The following is a 20,376-nucleotide window of genomic DNA, read 5'->3' as shown; positions in this document are numbered from 1 at the left end:
TAGAACTAAAGGCTGTGCCAAGGAGCCAGGGTTAGGTGGCCTGCACCCCCAGGTCCAAAAAGAAGTGGCTGCAGAGATAATGGATGCATTGGTTATAACCTTCCAAAATTCCTTCGATTCTGGAAGGATCCCAGAGGATTGGCAAATAACTAATGCAACACCTTTATTCAAGAAAGGAGGGAGACAGAAAGCAGGAAATTACAGGTCAGTTAGCTTAACATCTGTCATAGGGAAATTGCTAGAATCCATTATTAAGGAGGTTATAGCAGGATACCCAGAAAATCATAACGTGATCAGGCAGTCAACATGGCTTTGTGAAAGGGAAATCATGTTTAACTAATTTATTAGAGTTTTTTGAGGAAGTAACAAGCAAGTTGGATAGAGGGTATTATGATACGAGATGATACAAGATGGATAAAGGGTATTATGATACGAGATGATACAAGTTGGATAAAGGGTATTATGATACGAGATGATACAAGTTGGATAGAGGGTATTATGATACGAGATGATACAAGATGGATAAAGGGTATTATGATACGAGATGATACAAGATGGATAAAGGGTATTATGATACGAGATGATACAAGATGGATAAAGGGTATTATGATACGAGATGATACAAGATGGATAAAGGGTATTATGATACGAGATGATACAAGATGGATAAAGGGTATTATGATACAAGATGATACAAGTTGGATAAAGGGTATTATGATACGAGATGATACAAGTTGGATAAAGGGTATTATGATACGAGATGATACAAGATGGATAAAGGGTATTATGATACGAGATGATACAAGTTGGATAGAGGGTATTATGATACGAGATGATACAGGATGGATAAAGGGTATTATGATACGAGATGATACAAGTTGAATAAAGGGTATTATGATACGAGATGATACAAGATGGATAAAGGGTATTATGATACGAGATGATACAAGTTGGATGGAGGGTATTATGATACGAGATGATACAAGATGGATAAAGGGTATTATGATACGAGATGATACAAGATGGATAAAGGGTATTATGATACGAGATGATACAAGTTGGATAGAGGGTATTATGATACGAGATGATACAAGATGGATAAAGGGTATTATGATACGAGATGATACAAGTTGGATAGAGGGTATTATGATACGAGATGATACAAGTTGGATAGAGGGTATTATGATACGAGATGATACAAGTTGGATAGAGGGTATTATGATACGAGATGATACAAGTTGGATAGAGGGTATTATGATACGAGATGATACAAGTTGGATAGAGGGTATTATGATACGAGATGATACAAGTTGGATAGAGGGTATTATGATACGAGATGATACAAGATGGATAAAGGGTATTATGATACGAGATGATACAAGTTGGATAAAGGGTATTATGATACGAGATGATACAAGATGGATAAAGGGTATTATGATACGAGATGATACAAGATGGATAAAGGGTATTATGATACGAGATGATACAAGATGGATAAAGGGTATTATGATACAAGATGATACAAGTTGGATAAAGGGTATTATGATACGAGATGATACAAGATGGATAAAGAGTATTATGATACGAGATGATTCAAGTTGGATAGAGGGTATTATGATACGAGATGATACAAGATGGATAAAGGGTATTATGATACAAGATGATACAAGTTGGATAAAGGGTATTATGATACGAGATGATACAAGTTGGATAAAGGGTATTATGATACGAGATGATACAAGTTGGATAAAGGGTATTATGATACGAGATGATACAAGTTGGATAAAGGGTATTATGATACGAGATGATACAAGATGGATAAAGAGTATTATGATACGAGATGATACAAGATGGATAAAGAGTATTATGATACGAGATGATACAAGATGGATAAAGGGTATTATGATACGAGATGATACAAGATGGATAAAGGGTATTATGATACGAGATGATACAAGATGGATAAAGGGTATTATGATACGAGATGATACAAGTTGGATGGAGGGTATTATGATACGAGATGATACAAGTTGGATAAAGGGTATTATGATACGAGATGATACAAGTTGGATAAAGGGTATTATGATACGAGATGATACAAGATGGATAAAGGGTATTATGATACGAGATGATACAAGTTGGATGGAGGGTATTATGATACGAGATGATACAAGATGGATAAAGGGTATTATGATACAAGATGATACAAGTTGGAGAAAGGGTATTATGATACGAGATGATACAAGATGGATAAAGGGTATTATGATACGAGATGATACAAGTTGGATAAAGGGTATTATGATACGAGATGATACAAGATGGATAAAGGGTATTATGATACGAGATGATACAAGTTGGATAGAGGGTATTATGATACGAGATGATACAAGTTGGATAAAGGGTATTATGATACGAGATGATACAAGATGGATAAAGGGTATTATGATACGAGATGATACAAGTTGGATAAAGGGTATTATGATACGAGATGATACAAGATGGATAAAGGGTATTATGATACGAGATGATACAAGATGGATAAAGGGTATTATGATACGAGATGATACAAGTTGGATAAAGGGTATTATGATACGAGATGATACAAGATGGATAAAGGGTATTATGATACGAGATGATACAAGTTGGATAGAGGGTATTATGATACGAGATGATACAAGATGGTGAAAGGGTATTATGATACGAGATGATACAAGTTGGATAAAGGGTATTATGATACGAGATGATACAAGATGGATAAAGGGTATTATGATACGAGATGATACAAGTTGGATAAAGGGTATTATGATACGAGATGATACAAGATGGATAAAGGGTATTATGATACGAGATGATACAAGATGGATAAAGGGTATTATGATACGAGATGATACAAGTTGGATAAAGGGTATTATGATACGAGATGATACAAGATGGATAAAGGGTATTATGATACGAGATGATACAAGATGGATAAAGGGTATTATGATACGAGATGATACAAGATGGATAAAGGGTATTATGATACGAGATGATACAAGATGGATAAAGGGTATTATGATACGAGATGATACAAGTTGGATAAAGGGTATTATGATACGAGATGATACAAGTTGGATAAAGGGTATTATGATACGAGATGATACAAGATGGATAAAGGGTATTATGATACGAGATGATACAAGATGGATAAAGGGTATTATGATACGAGATGATACAAGATGGATAAAGGGTATTATGATACGAGATGATACAAGATGGATAAAGGGTATTATGATACGACAGGTGGTATTTGCCAGGCTGAGCAAATCCACAAGGGAACCTTGGCCACATTGTCACAATGGCTCTGAAGGAAGGTTGTACAGGCTCGAAACATTAACTCTGTTTCTCTCTCCACAGATGCTGCCAGATGCGTTGAGCTTTTCCAGCACTTTCTGTTTTTGTTCTGGTTTTGCAATTTGTATTTATTACGAGAAGATTTGTGCACTGAATTCAGAAGTAATGAGTCCACTAGCATCTTTAGAGATTTTAAAACTTAAATTAAAACATTTATTAACAAAAGAAATGAATAACACACATACACAAGATTACAATTACGTCGTTGCTCAATATTAGAACAGTTCCCAAAATTCCTCGTTAACCAGACTCCCAACTGCACACCCCCTTTCAGGCAACAGTCCAAAATGGACTTTAAATTTATAGCAACAATCCAGCAAGGTTACCAGAAGCATCCACTTGACAGTGGAATTCCAAGGGCTTTCAACACAACTTTGGTTACTGGAACAGCAGACTTCTGCAAAGTGGCTAGAGGCTTTTCCCCAAATCTGTTTCACACAGTGTATCTTTCAGATATTACACGGCCACACCACACACAGCCTTCCATCCTTCTTTAAATATATTCCATCCTCTTTAATCTGTAAACCCCATTGCTCCCACATGTCTTTGGAATTTACATTTCCCATAATATAAAAATCTTTCATGTTGTCATGGCCAGCACTTTTGGGGAAAAAAACAATGTAATAACCTACCATCTTTATCTTGTTAGTTGTAAACATTCTACCTGTCTCTTTTAAAACCAAACACCTCCCCATTTATCTTAAAATGCAAATTCCCTTCACACCCTATCCACTGAGTCTTTACCTTTGTTCGCTCACTAGCATTTAAATGCCCTCTGAACAAGGGCAGTTAGGGAAAGGCAATAAATGCTGGCTGAGTCAGCGATACCCACATCCCATGAATGAATTTAAAAAATGCAGCCACAGAGACTGAACCACCCACACACACAATTTGTACAATACCCCACAATAATATTATGAAAAATATGATCGTTCCATGACAAGGGGAACCTGTAAATGTGGTGCACGTGGATTTCCAAATGGCATTTGATAAGGTGCCACATCAAAGGTTACTACACAAGATAAGAGAACATGATGTAGGGGATAACATATGAGCACGGATAAAGGATTGGTTAGCTAACAGGAAGCAGAGAGTCAGGATAAATGGGTCTTTTTTGGGTTGGCAAACTTTAACTAACGGAGTGACGCAGGGATCAGTACCAGGGCCTCAGTTATTTACAACCTATATTAATGACTTGGATGAAGGGACCAAATGTATGGTGGCTATATATTGCCAATGGCACAAAGATAGGTAGGAAAGTAATTTGTCAAGAGATAGTAGAGAGTCTGCAAAGGGATATAAGTAGGTTATATGAGTGGGCAGAAATTTGACAGATGGAGTATAATGTGGGAAAATGTGAACTTGTTCACTTTGGCAGCAAGGATAAGAAAGCAACATATTATTTAAATGGAGAGAGATTGCAGAACTCTGAGGTACAGAGGGATCTGGGTATCCTGATACATGAATTACATAAAGTTAGTGTGCAGGTACAGCAAGTGATTAGGAAGACAAATGGAAAGTTGCTGTTTATTGCAAGGGGAATGGAAAATAAAAGTAGAGAAGTTTTACTGCAGCTGGAAAGAGTGTTGGTGTGACCACATCTGGAGAACTGTGTACAGTTTTGGTCTCCTTATTTGAAAAAAAATATATAATTGCCTTTGAAGCAGGTCAGAGAAGGTTCATGCGACTCATTCCTGGGATGAAGGGCTTATCCTATGAGGAAAGGTTGGACAGGTTTGGCCTGTACCCAATGGAATTTAGAAGAATGAGAATCTTAGGATCTTATTGAAACATAAGATCCTAAGGGGATTTGATGGAGTGAATACTGGGAGGATGTTTCCACATATGGGAGAGACTGGAACTGGGGGACATGGTTTAAGAATAAGAGGTCTCCCTTTTAAGACAGAAATGAGGAGAATTTTTTTCCCCTCAGAGGGTTGTTCGTATTGGAACTCTCTCTTCGCCAGAGAGTAGTGGAGGCTGACTCATTGAACTTATTCAAGGCTGAGAGAGACAGGTTTTTGATAGACAAGGAAGTCAAGGGTTATGGAGGACATAGGGGAAAGTAGAATTGAGATTACAACCAGATCAGCCATGATCTTATTGAATTGCAGAGCAGGCTCTAAGGGCCAAATGGTCTCCTCCTGTTCCTATGCTTCTATATTCCAAAGACTTGCCAGAACACAGGTCTCAGCACAGCTCAGGTGAAGACTGTCCTAACAGTACAGCTCCCACTTTCCTGGTACTGGTGCCAGTGCCCCAGAACTTGAAGCCAATTTCTCCCACACAAATCTTTGAGATTATTACCTTTGAGGTTCTGCTTTTTAATTTAGCTCCTATCTGCTCATACTCCCTCTGCTGAACTTCTTTGCTAGTCCTACCTATGTTGTTGGTTGAGCAGTCTTACTATAACCACACACGCTAGCAAGATCTGCAATTACTTAAAAATCAGGGACTGAAAACTCTAGACCCAAACACACTACAAGCTGAGTTAAGATTGCCAAACTTATTTGACATTGGACTCTTACATTACAGAGTATACCCACACTTCTCCAAGTGGCTAGGGTTTGAACTCAGGTTCCAGAGCTGAGAAACTGGTGTCTAACTGACAGGCATGACAAGTTTCCCAACTATTTATGGGAACAAACGTTATTTCTTGAACAAAAATGCACTTATGCTGCAAATGTTTAATTTCAAATTGACCATGTTGTTTGCAATGTGTTTTCTCATAGAATTCCAAAAACAGTGGTGCTTTTTGGACAGGTCCCTTCTTTTCTATGAAACAGACAAGAGTCCTGAACCAACTGGCAAAATTGAAATGAGTGATATTGTTTGTATCGGAGTAACCAGACCACAGTCGATGACCAACCCTGGCCCTATAGACAGGTACTGGGAATTAGTCCAAGCTCTTTGTAACATCAGGAGAGCATGTAGACTCTCTAAAGATGGAGAGTACACAGACATCAACAGTATTCTCTTGCTGTGAATTATTATTTTAAAGGTTGCAGTCCTTTTGGCCCAGTTGCTTGCTTTTTATAAAATGTTGGTGCCAGTCGTCAATTTTAGTTCCTAACCTCTTCAAATCTGCCAAGCACTTAACTTTGAGTGTATCCAGCACTCTGTGTACAGAGTGGACTTTTTGAAATATATTTCTTCTCAGGTTGTGAATGATCTGGCAAAGAGGGTGCATTTATTCCCCATTCGCCTGTTGCCCTCATCAGGCAATAGTACGGTTTCTTGAACAATTGTATTCCTTATGGTTTGTTATTCCCATGATGATGCTAGGTGGGGAATTCTAGGACTTTGATCCAGTGATGATGAAACCTGGAACTCACAAGGAAAGCCGAGAAGGTCAATGATTTCAAAAGGAAATGGACATTTGAAGAAAATAAATTTGTAGGGCTATAGGGGTGGAATGGGGGAATGCGACTGACTGGATTGCTCCACAGGGAGCCAGTATGGACTTGGTGGGCTGAATGGCCTCCTTCTTTGCCATAATGACACTGTGACTCTAATTGTACTGGTCCCATTGTGGCAGAAACAGAGGTAAGAAGGGGTGACAAAATAGTGGGGAGCCAACAGCTCCCTGACACATTCCCAGCACCTGGGAAATTTCCCAACAATCTGGGACCTGAGTCAGCTGCATTCATTGCAAAGGCAGGCAGCCAATTTATATACTTAAGGACCCAATTAGAGTGAATTCTTCAGGGCATTGGGATTTTGCCAGTGACTGAGCATCTCCCCCACTCCCCTACCCCCTTACTGGGTGGGGAGACAGCTAACTGAATGAAGGTGACCTCCCAGAGACTCCATAGCCCATTTGATGGAGCCGCATGAACGAAACTTCATTCTCAGGATCCAACCCCCCCCCAAAACCCCAGAGGGCTTTCCCCTTCCAAGGGACCTCTAATCCTGGGTCCTTCACAACTTTTTTTTTCACTTACCCGTCAGTGCCACCTCCATGTTGCAGCAATCCCTGACCTGCATTTGCAGTACGCACTTCTCCTGGTGGGACTACCCTCTGTTTAGGTGGCAGCATTGGGAGCTTGCCTGCCATCCTTAATTGGATGTTGAGCCTGGAAGCGGCCAATTAGAAGGTCACCTCAGGCTTCCAGACCCCATTTCATTCTGACGTTAGGTTCCTGAAGCTCACAGTAAAACCCATAACTCTATGAAAGGATATCACCAATGGGTGGTGAGAACCCAGAAGAGAACTTGGGATGGATACTGTCCTCAGAATCTTGTTTCTTTCATCCTACTTCCTGGCAGAGGTTGCAGGGCCAGGAGTTACTGCAGCAGGTAAACTCTTGGCTTGGTATACCCTTCACTCTACCATTGTCAGGGAATCAACCTGGCTCAATGAAGAGGTCTTGCCAGGAGCAGCACCAGGCATCCCTAAAAGTGAGATGCCAGTCTGGTAAAGCCACAACATGGAAAGGCTCGCATGCTAAACAGCAGAAGCAGTTGACAACAGACAGAGCTAAGTGATCCCACAACCAATGGATTAAATTAAAATTCTGCAGACCTGCTACATCCAGTCATGAATGGTGGTGGACAATTAAACAATTTACAGGATGAGGAGGCTCCGCAAATATCCCCATGATCAATGATGGGGGAGCCCAGCACGTCAGTGCAAAACATTTTCAAATATCTTCAGCCAGAAGTGCCAAGTGGATGATCCATCTCGGCCTCTTCCAGAGGTCCCCAGCATCACAGGTGCCAATCTTCATCCAATTCTATTCACTCTATGTGATATCAAGAATCAGCCTGAGGCACTGGATACTGCAAAGTCTACGGGCTTTGACAATATTCCGGCAATAGTACAGAAGACTTGTGCTCCAGAACTAGCCATTCTCCTGGCCAAGCTGTTCCAGCACAGCTACAACCCTGGCATCTACTTGACAATGTCAAAAATTGTCCAGGTACGTCCTGTCCACAAAAAGCAGGACAAACCCAATCCAGTCAATTCCTGCCCCATCAGTCTGTTCTCGATCATCAGCAAAGTGTTGGAAGATGTTGTTGAAGGTGCTATCAAGCAGCACTTACACAGCAATAACCTGCTCACTGATGCTCAGTTTGGGTTCCGCCATCATCACTCAGCTCCTGACCTCATTACAACCCTGGTCCCAACTGGACAAAAGAGTTGAACTCAATACGTGAGGTGAGAGTGACTGCCCTTAGCATCAAGGTAGCATTTGACCAAGTGCAGCATTGAGAAGCCCAAGCAAAATTGAAGCCAATGGGAATTAGAGAGAAAACTCTCCACTGGTTGGCATCATACTGAGCATAAAGAGAAATGGCTGTGGTTGTTCGAAGCTAATCATCTCAGCCCCAGGACCACTGCAGGAATACCTCAGGATAGTGTCCCAGGCCCAACCATTTTCAGCTGCTCATCAATTACCTTCCCTTCATCATATGGTCAAAAATCGGGATGTTCGCTGATGGTTGCAAAGTGTTCAATACCATTTGTGACTCCTCAGATACTGAAACAGTCTGCGATCATATGCAGCAAGACCTGAACAGCAATCAGTCTTGGGCTGATAAATGGGAAGTAATTAGCACACAAGTGTCAGGCAATGGCCATCTCCTGGCTCCAGCAACACGCAAGAAGCTCAACTCCATCCAGGACAAAGCTGGCCGCTTGATCAGCCCCATCTGCCATCTTAAACATTCACTCCCTCCTCCACCACCGCACAGTGGTAGCAGTGTGTACCATCTATAAGATGCACTGCAGGAACTCAGCAGCGCTGCTTTGACAGCACCTTGCAAACCTGCAACCTCTACCACCTAGGAGGAGCAGGACCTCAGACACATGCGAACACCACCACCTGCAAGTTCCGCCCCCTCCCCCCCAAGCCACTCATCATCCTGACTTGGAAATTTATCGCCATTCCTTCACTGTCACTGGATCAAAATCCTAGATCTCCCTTCCAACAGCACTGAGGGTGCCCCGACACCAGATGGACTGCAGCAATTCAAGAATTTGGCTCACCACCACCTTCTCAAGGGCAATTAGGCATGGGCAACAAATGCTGGACTTGTCAGCCATGCGTGCATTGAAAGAATAAAACAAAGTTTAATGAGGAGCTACAATGCATCCTGCTGCAGTATACACTGCAGGATACACTGCTGATACACTGCAGGATACACTGCACATCCTGCTGCAGGATACACTGCTGATACACCGCAGGATACACTGCACATCCTGCTGCAGGATACACTGCTGATACACCTCAGAATACACTGTACATCCTGCTGCAGGATACACTGCACAATACACTGCACATCCTGCTACAAGATACACTGCTGATACACTGCACTGATACACTGCAGGATACACTGCACATCCTGCTGCAGGATACACTGCTGATACACTGCACTGATACACCTCAGGATACACTGCACATCCTGCTGCAGGATACACTGCTGATACACCTCAGGATACACTGTACATCCTGCTGCAGGATACACTGCTGATACACTGCAGGATACACTGCACTGATACACTGCAGGATACACTGCACAATACACTGCACATCATGCTGCAGGATACACTGCTGATACACTGCATTGATACACTGCAGGATACACTGCACATCCTGCTGCAGGATACACTGCAGGATACACTGCAGGATACACTGCTGATACACTGCACTGATACACTGCAGGATACACTGCACATCCTGCTGCAGGATACACTGCAGGATACACTGCAGGATACACTGCAGGATACACTGCAGGATACACTGCTGATACACTGCACTGATACACTGCAGGATACACTGCACATCCTGCTGCAGGATACACTGCTGCCACGTTGCACATGTGGTGCAGAGGAGGGCATGAAGAGTGAATCCAGTGGAGTTGTTTAACTTCTTGAATGTTGTGACCTCATATTCCTGCCATCACTGAGACCACTTATGTTCACCTTGCCCAACTTTGTCCCTCTCTCAGCTCATTTGTTCCTTGTTCGTGCTTTCTTTACTTTCTAGACTCCACTATTCCAGCGCATTCCTGCTGTCCTCCCACATCCTGCTTTGTGCAAACATCCAAAATGTAGCTGCGCCTGTCTTGATTCGGAGCAAGTCCTGCTATCCTATTGAACAGAACATCGGGTTCAGGGGCTTGTTATGAATTAATGAATAACTTTGCCATTATTTACTGTTGTATCCCAGTGAACATTGACAAGTACCCGTTCAACGAGCAATGAGTTTCAGTGGTCAAATTGCTGTGAAGTGCCCAGCTTGGAATAACATCTATATGACATATTTCTATGTTCTGTGAAATGATCCAAGGCACTTGCTTTCAAAAGAAGAGTGCTTCGATATATAAAAATTATAGAGATTCCATGAACATCAACTTTATCGATGTCCATGAGCAGAAGTTATTTACCATTGAAAGAAATGAGCGAGTCTGACTACAGTTCCAAAATAAGAGACTTTGTCAGACATGGACGTTTTCACAAGACATTATCTCAGCATAATTTCCAGCTCTTAGTTATTTATACCACAGAGTGTAATACATTAATAAGTGTCTTCACCAGGTCATTGTTCTGCTTTTAATGGCTTAATGGCCTGGTGGTTCTGCTCAGTTAGTTTTCTTTTCTATTTGCTTTAGGTTTCGGTGCACATTTGAAATTTTCCTATCGTCAGAAAAGCTCTTCCAGTTTGGTACAGACAACCCTGAAATCCTGCAGATGTGGACAAGCTCCATCGCAAAGGTACCTTACAACCTTCCTTTTCCAATTCTCGAGAGGTACCTACCAAAACCATTGTTCACAAGATTGAGTGATTTTTATAAATCCAATAAGAAATCCAATCAAATTTACAATTTGTCTTTACAAATGTTGACTTTTCTATGTAATATTTCCAACACATTTTATTTTTGTCAGAATTTAAGTTTTGCATCACAAGGCAATCAAAGAATGTTATTGTGTGATGCCATTGTTTGGCAGCAGGTGAATACAATCACTTTATTTCCCTTTGGTAAAGGTCCACAAAATTTCCACAAAAATTTACTGTCGTTAAGGAAGTAGTTGTCTAAAGTGACTGTGTCTCCTCGAATTTAGGGCTTCACTGGTGCTAGCCTGCACAGCTTGTTGAATCGCCAGTTTGATCGAATTGGAAAACTACGTTATAAATCCATGCGGAATCCTGAACAATGGCAGGAGGGCTGGTTCATACTTAAAAAATCCAACCTGATATTTTGCTCTGAAGAGGGAGGATTGGTGGAGGAGAGCGTTCACCTAAAGAGACTCCAGGAACTCAGTGAGTGCCATTAACACCAATACTTCAGTATCTGAATTGGGAGTATGTCTTGCGTTTGTTGTAGAATAATAAATTCAAGAATTTTTCAGTTTACTGATGATCACAAAACCTTTGCAAAGATAGAGTTCAGTCATGTTAATAGTCTACAGGCAGAATCTTATGCTCCGTCACCCGCTGGGTTTGTAGGCAGGGGGTTGGAGGATGAGCTTAAAATTCCTTGGATGGGCTTCCCGCTGGGTTCCTATCTGCCTTGACCTCTCCCCAATTTCATGCTGGGGCAAGCAAGGCCTAGACCAGCCCACCCACACTTGCCCCAGTTGAGGCCCTAAGTGACCAATTATTGACCACTTTGAGCTGTTTCCCACCAGCCTCAATTTTCAGGCTAGCGGGATGAGGTCCAGGATATGGGGGAAGCCCAAAAATAAACTAGCTTCAGGCCTCAGGTGGGAAGTTGGAGGGGGAGTGAAGGAGTCCCTCCATCAGCAGCTGCCTTTTAACATTGGGCTCCCTCCCCCCCCACCCCCAAACCCCGCCCCCCCCCCCCACCCCCCACCCCCACCCCCACACGCACCTCCACCTCCCTTAAGGTCTGGTAACCGCAGGACCTCTCTCGCCCACCCCCCCAACCCTCGACCTCTCTGCTAACACCCCAATTCCCCCTGACCACCACCCCTCCCCACCCCAGGCCTCACCTACCCACCTCATCCTAAGACCCCCAAAACTTAACTGTTCCTGGAATCCTGGGACTTAAGGTCCGGGGACTGACTGCTGTCCCAGTCCCGGCCACTGCAGCTGCTGGTGCTGCAGGGTCTAGAGTGTTGGCCAGCAGCTCCCTGAGGTGGGTCCTCCTCACCAGGAAGGAGCAGAAGTCCCTTCTCCAGTCAATTAACACTTGCTGGAGCATTAAATGGCTGTGGGCTGGCTCCCCACTGACTCCGTCCTAAAAACAAAATCAAAAATAGCTGGAAAAACTCAGCAGGTCTGACAGCATCTGTGGAGAGGCATACAGTTAACGTTTCGAGTCCGTATGACTCTTCATCAGAACTAAAGAGGAATAAGAAATTAAGTGAAATATAAGCTGGTGAGGGGGGTGGGCCAGGTGGAGCTGGATAGGGGGCCAGTGATAGGTGGAGGCAAAGGAGAGTTTACCAAAGATGTCCTAGACAAAAGGACAAAGGGGTGTTGACGGTGGTGATATTAGCTAAAGGATGTGCTGATGGTGACATTAAGAGTAGAAAGCAGGATGAGCAAGTGACAGATAGCTGAAGTGGAGAGGGGGGAAGGGATCGAAATAGGCTAAAAGGTGGAGATAAAACAATGGATGGAAATACATTTAAAAATAATAATAGAAATAGGTGGGAAAAGAAAAATATACATTTTGCTTTTATCATCCTAAAAATCCTGGCCTATATTATTATTGAAGTCTTTTTAAAATATTGTGAATGCTATTACTCTGCATCAGGTTAAGGGGAAGCTGTATACACTGTATATCACTCTCAAAGGGTGAACAACAAATCACCTCCGCCAAACAGGGGCTCAGATGTTTGCAGAAGAACACTGATCATTCCTGAAATGCTGACCACAGATCCCATGCAGGAGAGTCTTTCACTTCACCTCTAAATGAGTATGGGTCACCCTGCATTAACTGCCCCTCTTGAGAGAGATGAAGGTGGGAAACTAGACGATCAACTGTATGTCTGCCCCACTTTATGGCTGTAAGTGAACCTGTGTGTATTGTTCAGGTCCCCAAAGGCTCTGAGAATCGATACTTTTGTGGCTACTTCAGTTGCTATGGGGCAAGGTCTTAGCTCAGTGGGTGGGCACGCGACCAACCTGACTGTGCGTAAATAACACTCGATGACATCAGGCAAGCGTCTCAATGATATCACCAATTGCGCGATATTTCAGTCAGCGGGCTTATGCTGGAGTCAGCAGTATGCCCACACTGACAATTAAAAGGCCTATTAAGGCCATAAAAAAGGTAATTAAAAGAATATTTTTGCTGCCTGTACAAACTTACGGTTGGTGAGCAGGTGAAAAGGCCAAGCGGCCTTTGCATTTTTTGGGAAACCTCATCCATGGGCGGGATGAGGTTTCCAATAGCAAATAAAAATAAAATTTAAAATTTTAAATTTCATTAATAACAAGTCCCAGATCATGTGACCGAGTCACATGAGGGGACATGTTTTATAACATTGTATAAACCTTTTTATTTTACTTTGGAAACTGCAGCTCTGTGCCTCAGGGAGATTTTCGAGCACGTACCCACTGGGCAGGCCTTAATTGGCTTGCCAGCATGAAATTGCGCCCAGCCCCAATCGCGGGCAGCGTTGGTTTGCTGAGCACCCCTGCCAAGCCCACCGGACAATGGAAAAGTCCTCCCCTATATGTCACATCTCTAGATGTGGGTGATGGGGGAGACAGGTTTATTTTTAGAAATCCATATGCGTGAATAATTTAATTCTCCTTTGACATCCATAGTTCAGTACAGAACATACCCAGTACCCGGTGTGGTGTTTGTAATAGGGAGGGATGATTGAATGATCATGTGTTGATACCTGTTGGGCATATTCATTAAAGGTTGCTCCATATTACAGAGACCTTATTGTGACTTTCTCTGTTGCACTTCCTTCACTAACAGCTTTCACCGTTATGAATGAAGATGGTGAGAAGAAAGAAGTTTTACGACTGGTTGACAAGGAAAGGTAAGACGCTATGCTACACTCAACAAACCAACAGTTTTAAAACTCAAAACCAATTTAACAAATGATTATTTGACACATTTTATATGCCTTACACTGACATCTTTTAAGCTAACTTCATTTTTCCACAGCACTCCAAATGCACTGTACACCTTGCCAGATTTTTCTGCTCTCCAGAACGTTGACTGTTTGTTTCTGTAGGTACCAATAAGGCACGCTGTGTAATATGGGGCATGAATTCACCTTGACTGTTGTGACAGAGGGTGATACTGAATTGACACCATCTTTTGCAGTCTGGGTAAATGTTGTTTCCCCAGGATTTCCACAGATCCTATGGTAAAGTGGACAGCAGATGATTGGAAGTAGCCCAACTCATCTAGACCTTCATTTCCTTTGTAATATAAAACTGAAGCACAAATGTGTAGCTGTTCTTTGAGACATCTACTTTAGGGTAACCGTGCATCTATCTGACTGGGATCTTTTCTCCTTTCCCCCCATACCACCCTGACTTTTTTTGAATGCTTGGGAAACTTACTCCATTGCACAATGCTGAGGAACATTTAAATGAAATTCACTGAAAGATAAAGTGCTGGTTAGCTGTGGAATAGAAAAAGCCCAGGGCAATATTAATATTGGATTTGATATTTGGAGGGTAACCTGCTCTCCCACCGTGTATTTGTAGAACATTGTATCTTCATGGAGTGACGCGTCTGGATTATTCCGTGTGGTGCAGTGATATTCACAGTGCAGCAGGCAGCCGAGGGAATGCATTGTGTGATCAACAGCTCAGCAGAAATGAAATCCCCATCATCGTCGACAGCTGCATCGCTTTCATCACTCAGTATGGTGAGTGAATGTCAGCACACGAGGGCACAGGGGCAAAGTTTAGATACTCATTTTTAAAATGGCAGACCTGTGCACAGGAAGCAGGGGCATTGCCAACCTGTAACCCAAACTGGTGAGGGAGGCACTCCACTGAAGGTTACCATTTCTGCACAGGATACAAGAGTCATTCCTGAGTCATACTGCTGCAATACCTGGCCAGATAGAGTGCAGCATTTGCTGGGTGGGGGTGTGGGGTGGAAGTGGGGGGTGGGGGGGGGGAAGCCACAGATGAGGACACCCAACTGTGCTCTGATGGTGTCATCACTGAGTGGCCCAATCAAGAATGTTTCTTGATTTTGACACCAGCCAGATGGATCTTTGTGGGTGGGGCCATATGAAACTGAAGAATTGACTTTGCTGGGTTAAGCTCTCTTTTGTGGAAGAAAATTCACTTTGAAGCAAATTGATTTATTGCAGTGCTGCATTAATCTGCTGGCAGAGAGGAGTGAAATGGTGAATCAAATAGTTTTAGTTAAGGGGGGAGTATCAAGGTGGGGCACAGGGAGAGGTAAGCAGCAGCAAAGTAGAACCTGCATCAGAAGGGTGAGTTATTAGCAGGAATATCAGCCCCTTACCCACTGCTTCATATGTCTTGTCCTCCTTCCTAGCGATGCACTGTGCTTGGTACTTCACCGAGTTAAATTTTAAAATGATATATATATATAAATTTCAAAACAGCAGCTGGGAGCAGCTAGTCAGCAAATGCCCCAACTTGAGCTACCTACCTCTTTAGCTAAATTCTGGCCCAGGGAGTCATTATGGCAAAGAAAGAGGCCATTTGGCCCTTTGAGTCCATGCCAGTTCTATGTGGAGCAATCCAGTCAGTCCCATTTCCCTGCTGTATCCCTGTTTCCCGAATTTATTTACCTCAAGTGCCATCCAATTCACAGCATCACAGTGCAGAATGGGACCTTCAGCCCATCGAGTCTCCACTGACACGTGAGAAACACCTGACCTACCTACCTAATCCCATTTACCAGCACTTGGCCCATAGCCTTGAATGTTATGACGTGCCAAGCGCTCATCCAGGTACTTTTTAAAGGATGTGAGGCAAACCGCCTCCACCACCCTCCCAGGCAGCGCATTCCAGACCCTCACCACCCTCTGGGTAAAAAAGTTTTTCCTCACATCCCCCCTAAACCTCCTGCCCCTCACCTTGAACTTATGCCCCCTTGTGACTGACCCTTTAACTAAGGGCAACAGCTGCTCCCTATCCACCCTGTCCATGCCCCTCATAATCTTGTACACCTCGATCAGGTCATCCCTCAGTCTTCTCTGCTCCAATGAAAACAGCCCAAGTCTATCCAACCTCTCTTCATAACTTAAATGTTTCATCCCAGGCAACATCCTGGTGAATCTCCTCTGCACCCCCTCCAGTGCAATCACATCCTTCCTATAATGTGGCGACCAGAATGGCACTTTCAAAATCATCCATCACCTTTGTTTCCATCACCTTTATTGGCAGCAAGTTCCAGGTCATCAGCACTGACTTTTAAAAAAAATTCTTCCTCACATTCTCCCCCTCTCCCAACCCTACCGTAACTGATGTCCAAAACCTTAAATTTGTTCCCCCAGTCTCTGTATGACCAGTTAATGGTAACAGCTTCCCTTTATCTATCTTATCTAACCTGTCATCTCCCCTCAATCTCCTTTACTTCAAGGAGAACAATCCCAGCTTCTCCAACCTAAATTGCAACCAAAATCTCTCACCCCTGGAACCATTCTGCTAAATCTCCTTTGCTCCTTCTCAAGGACCCTCACATCCTTCCTAAAGTGTGGTGACCAGAGCTGGATGCAATACTCTAGTTGTGGTTGTGCATTCACTGCAGAGAGGAATACCACAAATTATTGATCTGTGGCCCAGGCTGAAGACAAAGTGTCACTAACTAGCGGAGCACAGTGTAACCCTGCAGTTTCTCACAGGGCTGCGGCATGAGGGAATTTACAGGAAGAATGGAGCCAAGTCACGCATCAAACACCTGATGGACGAGTTTCGAAAAGATGCCAGGAATGTGAAGCTCCGTGCAGGGGAGCACTTCATCGAGGATGTCACTGATGTTCTCAAGAGGTTTTTCAGAGAAGTTGATGACCCAGTTTTTATGATGGAACTCCACTCGCAATGGAAAGAAGCTGCAGGTGAGTTGCCACTTGGTGCAGTGTTGCCAAGGGATGTGTTTCAAATTAGTTTCTAAGTATATTCCTTTTCCGTTAATTGATAAGCCTATTTGATGTAAGCCGATAGCTAACAGGGGACTTATTGCTGCTCATTTCCAAGTGGAGCTAGTTTCTGTCGACAGTAAACTACCTCTCACATTTGCATTTTTTGTGAATGAGTTGCAACATGTTTATCAGGGAATGAAGGTATAGTGATAATGTTCTTGGACTAATGTTCCAGAGCCTTGAGTTCAAATCCTACCATAGCAATGACAAGAATCCCACCCCCATCCACATTAACCTCCCCGACCTCCTCCTTCTCACCCCCAGAGTCCATGTCTGCCTCAGGAGTCCCCACAAACCACCCTTGCCATCCTTTCTACCGATACCATCACACCCTCACCCTCACACCTTACTGCCTCACTGTGCCCTCAGTCTTTCTCACCGTTCCTCGTACCACTGGATCGTCCACCCACATTGATGGGAAAACACGCCTGTGCAGAACATGCCTTGATATGTGTGACGTGCGGAAGTCAGGATTATCATCAGGGCCTTGTTCACATCGCGGGAATCTGAGGAACGGAAGATGCTGGAGCCCGACAAAATTCAATTAATTAATGATTCTGGAATAAAATGGTGGTCTCATTAATAATAATTAAACTACCAGATTGTAGTAAAAACACATCTGATTCACTATTGTCCTTTCGGGAAGGAAATCTGCTGTCCTTACCCAGTCTGGCCTATATGCGATTCCAGACCCACAGCAATGTGTCTTAACTGCCCTCTGAAATGGCCTATAGCCACAAAGTAGTAGATGGTTCACCACCACCTTCTCAAGGGCAATTAGGGATGGGTAATAAATGTTGGCATTGCCAGCAATGCCCACATCCAAAGAATTAATTTATTAAAAATTATGCAGGAATGCTTATAGACTGCAACCCAAAATTTGAGTGTTTGACCAAGCAAAAAAGGAAGTTTCATTTTTACCAACCCCTTCCAAAGTTCTAGCTATACATTTGTTTCTCATTTCTTCATGGGACATGAACGTCGCTGTCAAGGCCAACATGTATTTGTCAACCATATCTGCCCTTGAGAAGGTAGTGGTGAGCTGCCTTAAGGAGCATAGGGTTTATTCATCAACCCTGTGTTGACAATATGGAATCTGGCTTGGCAAGAGCATTGGGTTGGAGAATTGTTGATATGCTATTATATAATTATTTGTTTCCAACTTATGCCTCCATTGAATGGGACTCCCTTCTGGCAACACAGAATAACTGAATAAATTGAGACATTCAGCATCCAGTCCACTCTATCCATTGCCATCGATATAGTAACCAGTGTAACTTAATTTTTTTCTTTAAGGAACCATCCTTGATAAATCTCCATGATTTTTTTGGAACTAAGATCGACCTTGTTAGAGATCTCAGGCCTGTGTTAGACATTGGGAATTTTCTGTGCCCATTGGTGTCGGGCATGTTGGAGGTTTGAGCAGACAAAAATCAGTTTCACAATGTTGTGAAACCTGTTTGCAATCATCCACACTGCCTGTCAATGGCAGGCTGCATTCGGATGCCTGGAACATCATCTCCATATCATTATAAGGCCAGCCCGCTGGAATCATCCCTCCCGCTGGATCGTCCACCCACATTGGCGGGGAAACATGCCGGTGCAGAACACGTCTTCACAAGTGTGAAATACAGAAGTCGGGACTTATGGCCAAGGACTTGCTCACATCGCGGACATCTGAGGAACAGAAGACGCTGGAGCCCAAAACCAACAGCAGACCGGAGGAGCATCCATGACATGCTGAGTAGATTCTCATGGACATGGCTCCACCGCGAAGCAGCTTGCGGAAGGTGGAAAGTCACCAATGAGGGTCTGCTCACAAATGATGATGGTCAAGGGGGTGGAGAAGAAGCTCCAGCTGTGTTTTGGAGAGGAGGATGTACTGGGGGGTGGGAGAGGAAGGTCTAGGATCGACTGGGAGAGGAAAAGGTGTCGTTGGGGGTGAGGTTGTTGGGGGGAACTAAGGTGTCGGGGGGGGTGTGAGGTTGGGGGGGGGAATGAAGGTGTTGGGAGGATGAGATTGGTTGAGGGTTCTACGGGGAGGAGGAGGGGTTAACAATGGAGAAGGTAGCAACTGGAGAGATAGGTGTAAGGGGGGAGGAAGGTGTAAGGGAAGGAGTTCGGATGGGGGAAGGAGTCCAGGGGGAGGGAGGAGTCCGGTGGGAAGAAGGAGTGCAGAGAGGAGAGGAATTTGGGAGAGCAAAGAGTAAGAGTGGAGGAAGGAGTTGGGAAGGGGGAAGGAGTAAGGGTGGAGGATGAAGTATGGGTGTCTGAAGCAATCATGATGGAGGAAGGACTAAGGGGTGGGGAGAGTCTGAGGAGAAGGATTTCCAGGGGTGGGGTGGGGAGGATGATGGGGTGGGGAAGGAGTTCCAAGGGGACGGGGATGTCCATGTGAACGTGCAAGGGAGGTCTCTGATGAGTCCATGACTGCCTCCTGGGGAGCAAACTGAGTGTGGGCGTGGTATGAGGGAATGGTGAGAATGACCGAGGGCAGAGTGAGGCAATAAGGTGAGAGTGTGAGGATACAACGGTATCAGTAGAAGGGACAGCAGGGGTGGTTGGTGGGGTCTCGGAGGCAGACACAGGCCTGTGTCTGAGAAGGAGGAGGTTGGGGAGGTGAATGTGGAGGGAGTGGGATTTTCAGGAAGGAAGGGAACGTGCAAGTTCACCTTGACATCCCCGATGGAGAAGGGTTGAGGCTGGTAAATCACAGAGGGGAGGTGGAAGGTGATGCCGGGGGGTGTTGACAGTGATGGGGGAAAGGAAATGGGCGACTAGGGGAGAAGAAAGGATGGGGGAGTGCATGAAAAATTGTAGCATTACCATGCTTGTTAAATCGAAAGTGAAATGAGTATCGTGGTGGGCGAGATCAGGTGCTGCATGGGAGTGTGATCAGTGGGCGGATG

At 43.8% G+C, this 20,376-nt stretch overlaps 1 protein-coding gene across 6 annotated transcripts in view; it reads left to right on the top strand.

Annotated features, from left to right (window-relative positions):
- arap3 (ArfGAP with RhoGAP domain, ankyrin repeat and PH domain 3) overlaps window positions 1-20,376 on the top strand; it is a 491,562-nt gene that overhangs the window by 376,974 nt on the left and 94,212 nt on the right. For all 6 annotated transcript variants that reach the window (XM_041193181.1, XM_041193177.1, XM_041193179.1 and 3 more), the window contains 6 exons: window positions 6,126-6,279; window positions 11,011-11,113; window positions 11,462-11,660; window positions 14,302-14,365; window positions 15,045-15,208; window positions 17,171-17,383. In XM_041193181.1, coding sequence (XP_041049115.1) covers window positions 6,126-6,279; window positions 11,011-11,113; window positions 11,462-11,660; window positions 14,302-14,365; window positions 15,045-15,208; window positions 17,171-17,383 — 897 coding nt within the window. The remainder of the gene's footprint in view (window positions 1-6,125; window positions 6,280-11,010; window positions 11,114-11,461; window positions 11,661-14,301; window positions 14,366-15,044; window positions 15,209-17,170; window positions 17,384-20,376) is intronic.

The sequence above is a fragment of the Carcharodon carcharias genome, chromosome 8 (genome assembly GCF_017639515.1).
Source record: "Carcharodon carcharias isolate sCarCar2 chromosome 8, sCarCar2.pri, whole genome shotgun sequence".
Classification (NCBI taxonomy): Eukaryota; Metazoa; Chordata; class Chondrichthyes; order Lamniformes; family Lamnidae; genus Carcharodon; species Carcharodon carcharias.
The sequence above is the reverse complement of the archived record's forward strand: the minus strand, read 5'-3'. Positions and strand labels throughout refer to the sequence as shown.